General features: G+C 37.0%; 1 protein-coding gene across 1 annotated transcript; it reads right to left on the bottom strand.

Moving 5' to 3' along the window:
• Positions 1–896: 896 nt before the first annotated feature.
• On the bottom strand, positions 897–4,289 carry LOC136208895 (U-box domain-containing protein 11-like). The gene is made up of 4 exons (XM_066000187.1): positions 3,664–4,289; positions 2,773–2,889; positions 2,289–2,693; positions 897–2,190 (listed from the first exon to the last, which is right to left on the bottom strand). Exons 1-4 carry the CDS (start codon positions 4,006–4,008, stop codon positions 1,114–1,116), a joined length of 1,944 nt encoding a protein of 647 aa, XP_065856259.1. The 5' UTR covers positions 4,009–4,289; the 3' UTR covers positions 897–1,113.
• Positions 4,290–4,694: the final 405 nt, after the last annotated feature.

Raw genomic sequence — 4,694 nt, 5'->3', positions numbered from 1 at the left:
CTTAGAAATTACCCACTACCTTTGGCACATCAACCCACTATTTTAACTTTCTCAACTTCCACCGATTTTCATTCAACTACCTTGCCACATCATCCCACTAACTCTAACTTTTTTGGTTAGAGATGGTTTGTGGGTAGGCATAAGTGTGAGTAGGGAGTCCGACTTCATGTGCTAGCTTTTGGCTCAGTTCCGTTTCCGTTGATTCGTGCCAGACGTCCCATATTGTTAATCCGATACGCCACTTTATGATGAAACGACAAGCCATACGACGTGTGGCAAACCTATCTTAAATAAAAAGAAAAATTAAAACCTTACTCTAAAATTAAATACATATTTTTATTTACAACAAAACAGAAGTATATAATGTGGGTCAAAATTTTGTTCTCATCATTCAAAAAAAAATCTAGCTTGTATTGTTGCAATATTCAGAAAAACTATAAATTATGCTTTTCTTCAATGGGGTGAGATTTATGACATTCAAAAACCGTACAAAGGGACAATTCGGCCCATTAGGCAGTGAAGGCAGGATTAATGTCTCAAAAAAGGAACATTATGTGTTGGTATTTTCTTGCCAAATTAACCCAAACATGACACAAGTAGATAAATGATTGGGGAATTTGTTTGCTGTGTCAATTTCAATCTTCACATGTGTCTTTTTAAATCAATCTGTCCAAAATGCTAAGTTCAAGGAGCAAAGTGATACTTAAGTTCACTTTGAACCAAACTGAGACTAAATTGAAGTGTCAAATTGCCTCTTAATCGCTCAAAACTTCAATGGTTTTATATTCCAGTTTATTAATAACATTGTGCAACACCAAGTCCATGTAAAGCTTTAAAAGGATGTTGTGTTCTCCTTTGGATCATAAACCAACTTGGCAATCAATCATGAACCAAAATTAACATCAGAAGATCAATCGTATTTTTTACACACTCAAAAAAATGAAGGAAATAAATACAATGAGAGCAACGAGAAAGACTTTGTCTTTGTCTCCCATGCTTATATTCTCAGTTTCACATTAATGGTGAGGCAATCGTTGTCAAATAAATATGGATCAAAGAAACAAAAAAAATTTGAAAATTTTGAAAATATAGATTTTTGGTCAACTACCTCTGCTAGCGTTGGTGTTGGTGTACCTTCTGAAGATGCTCAAGCAATAAAGTTGCCTTCCGCTTGGCCCTCTCGGTGCCGCTCTTTGCAAGCTCCATCAGTGGTATGACAGCACCAAGTCTGCTTATGCAGGCAAGATTTTCAGGATCTCTCTTGCATAAGGAAAGCAAAATGGCTGTTGCATTCTCTTTGTTGCGGGGCTGACCTGTTCTCAACAGATCTATCAGAACAGGTATAGTACTAGCCTTTACTATCGCAACTTTTGCATCTTGGTTGCTAGCTAGAACAGAAAGAATGGTCAGTGCCTCATCAGCCATGCAATTTCTAGCGTCCGTTAGCATCTTTTGTAATGCTGGAATAATTCCAGCCCTCACAGCCCTACCCTTGTTGCCTTGATAAATGCAAAGATTGAACAAGGCTGTTGCAGCGTCTTTTTTTCCTCTTGGCCCTCCATTTTCAAGCAGCTCTACTAAAGCTGGTATTGCCCCGGATGCACCAATTATTATTTTGTTCTCATCCCCAAGTGACAAGCTAAAAAGTGTTGCTGCTGCATTCTCTCTTGCTTCTGCGCTCCCAGCTCGGAGAATTTGAACAATAGAAGGAATGGCACCAGCAAGCATTATCATTGCCTTGTTAGATTCATATATGGAAAGATTTAGAATAGCAGTAACTGAATTTTCTTGTATTGACACATCTTCAGAAGTTAAAAGGTTGACAAGAACAGGAATAGCTCCTGCTTCTGCTATTAGTATCCTGTTATCTGTGCTTCTTTTTGATAATGATCTGATTTCAGATACAGCAGCTCTACACTCCTCCTTGCACCGGCTTGAGAGCCTACGGACTAGTACCTGAATGGCTGCCACATCACCATTTACATCACGAAAAGATCCATCACTCTTTTTTATCCTTCCATTTGCTAATCCTGCTGGTTGCTCAATATGGTTCTGTGCACACCACTGCATTATTAGACTTCTCAAAACATAATTTGGAGTCAGTGTCAAATGTTCAAGCTTCTGCTGAGTTTTTGGACATGTTGCATTCCCAGTGTCTATCCATCTTTGAATGTAAGACCTTTCATAAGTCTGCAGAATTGTAAGTTATATATCAAAATTGAGATTTTATAAATTTATTTTGAATATGGAGACACATTTTAGGTGTACTTTAAAATTGTAAAATGTACCTGACCAGTTGCGACAATAACAGGATCCCTCATTAATTCCAAAGATATTGGGCACAAAAAATCATCAGGGATTGCAGGAGCATCAGCTTTCTTTAAATCCTCCACGTTCTTGCAAGCCAAATTATTTTTCTCGCTGCTGTCAACTTCATTTGATTCATGGGCGACTTGGTCTGTATCATTCTTTAACCCATTACATCCTGAAACAGCATCCACCCTGCCCGCAACTTCATCAGTCATTGTACTATTTTTCTCAAATTGTGTGCTTCTAGACATCCTGCTGTTCCCCTTACGTATCTGATCAACATCTCCATCTGTGGGCTCAGCCAAGGGAAAAGAAATCATTCTCATATTCATTGAACCATACCTCTTTGCGGCTCTTCGCAACTGTGACCTTACCAAAGCAACCTAGTAAAAAAAAAGTGAGTCAAAGTTGAGTCCCATAGAGACCATAACCATAGAGACTCACAGGTATTTCAAAAGATACCTGTTCTTGTACTTCCTCTGAGATGTTGAATTGATCATATGGCAGATTTGACAAAGCCTTTTCCAGTTTCAATGTCACAGAATGGAATTGGATGGAAATTTTCTTGGCGGCTTCATCCTTAAATCAATACATAGTAAAGTTCAGAGAGGTACCTATACATTTTTAAGAGAGACATGTATAACCACAATAGATTTCAGCAATAACAGGTGTAAAAGTTGCAAAACTACCCTAAAACAAAAAATCTTATCCAAATGATCACCATCACCATATGAAAACTGTGCATGACATCCAAATAATGATAAAGGAATTAATTAAAAAGTTGCAAATAATACAGATTCAGCATCTCAGGATTTCCTTTTCCTGTTTTTGGTGAGCAAATGTGAAAGATTAAGCTTCACCGCCATCTTTCTGTAGTCAATTTTTTTACAAACCTTTTTGTAGTCATTCGGTTATTAAAGTATTCTTCAGCATTTCCAAAACAATAGCTCAACAAACTTTTAAATCATATTCTTTATCTAACAATTGATTTACAACAAACTCAAACAGTATTTTGTGATTTAACGCCCTGCATAAATAGATCAAACACCAAAATCAAAAGAAAACTAGTCTAACAATGACAGCACAATAGGTGATTTCACAAAGAAGATGAAAGAAAATTTACATAGACCTGCATTTTGCAGTTAATCAACAGAAAGTTAGGCAAGTAGAATTCTAGTAAGCAAGAGACAGATTGCAATTTCACAAAGTTGTCAACTAAACCAACTGCTTCTTAGTAGCAATAGTGCTCAACAAAATCACACCACAATTTTGTGTTCGCAAAGTAAATGCAGGCAAAAGAAAAGAACGATAGGCTCCATTCCCCTAATTTGACTATAATATTGAGAAACTTACAGAATTATCAATCGATCTAAAAGTAGCAGCAGCCTGTAGAAGACGATTAGCAGCCTGAAGAGCGTCAACAAGATCAGAGAACCAATTCCCAGAAGATGAAGAACAAGAACCAGAGGCATCCAAGGGAGCAGGTTCAGCTTTAGAATCCCTCATCTCCTCAAAGAAATGCGTCAAAAGCGAAATCCTCCGCACCAGATCTGTGCAATCCTTTTTAAAGAGGAAACCATTGGCATTGATTCGAGAGCCATTTCGGGTGGAGATTCCAACGATTTCAGAGAGAATCTTGAGGAGCAATGCCGCGGCAGCAAGATGATTAGTTCCGGAAACTCCGCCACCGCCTTCCATTGTGAGGAGAATGGACGGTGGTCGGTGATGGAAGTTGTTGAATTAGATCAGCTTCTTAATTAGGCGTATGCTTAGGGCAGGGTTGGATTTAACCCTTCCTAGAAGGGTGACATGTCCAAAGCTGGAGACGCAGAAGCTCATGCAATTGGATTTTGATAATTCTTGTTTTTCGTTTCTGATATTTTTATTCGGTAGAGAGAGAGAGATTCGCGGAACGAAGATGTGTTTGGGAAGAGAGAGAGCAAGAAGGGATACAGTTGGATTTCGAATATAATGAATTGTAATTATTACAATTTTAATAAAACTACTTATAAGTTCTTGTTATACTACTTGTGATGCTACATTTTTTTTTATTCTCTTCACCAAACCAATTTAAAACTACTTTTTTGTAAATTTATTTTGGTTATGTGGTTACAATTTGCACATCACCTGTTATAGATCAACAAGGATAGAATATAGATTAAAAAAAATTTATCTCTATAATAATAGTTAGATAGAATAGAATCATAGGCTTAACGTACTATTTAACTTTTTATTTATACGGGACGTTTGATATTCTATTGAAATATAGATAAGGATAAAGGTTTGGATATGGATAAGAATAAATGGTTGGAATATGGATAAAAATGTGATAGTCCAGAATTATTATTCAATGTTTGGTAGGTGGGATACGGATAGAGATAAAA

The sequence above is a fragment of the Euphorbia lathyris genome, chromosome 10 (assembly GCF_963576675.1).
Source record: "Euphorbia lathyris chromosome 10, ddEupLath1.1, whole genome shotgun sequence".
NCBI lineage: Eukaryota > Viridiplantae > Streptophyta > Magnoliopsida > Malpighiales > Euphorbiaceae > Euphorbia > Euphorbia lathyris.
Note: the sequence above shows the minus strand (reverse complement) of the source record. Positions and strands in the feature narration are given on the sequence as shown.

Coding starts and splice junctions, on each gene's coding strand:
- LOC136208895 (XM_066000187.1), bottom strand. CDS start 4,008: ATGGAAGGCGGTGGCGGAGTTTCCGGAACTAATCATCTTGCTGCCGCG. Junction 2,890..3,663: donor TTAGATCGATTGATAATTCT/GTAAGTTTCTCA, acceptor TATTGATTTAAG/GATGAAGCCGCCAAGAAAAT. Junction 2,694..2,772: donor CAGAGGAAGTACAAGAACAG/GTATCTTTTGAA, acceptor TTTTTTTACTAG/GTTGCTTTGGTAAGGTCACA.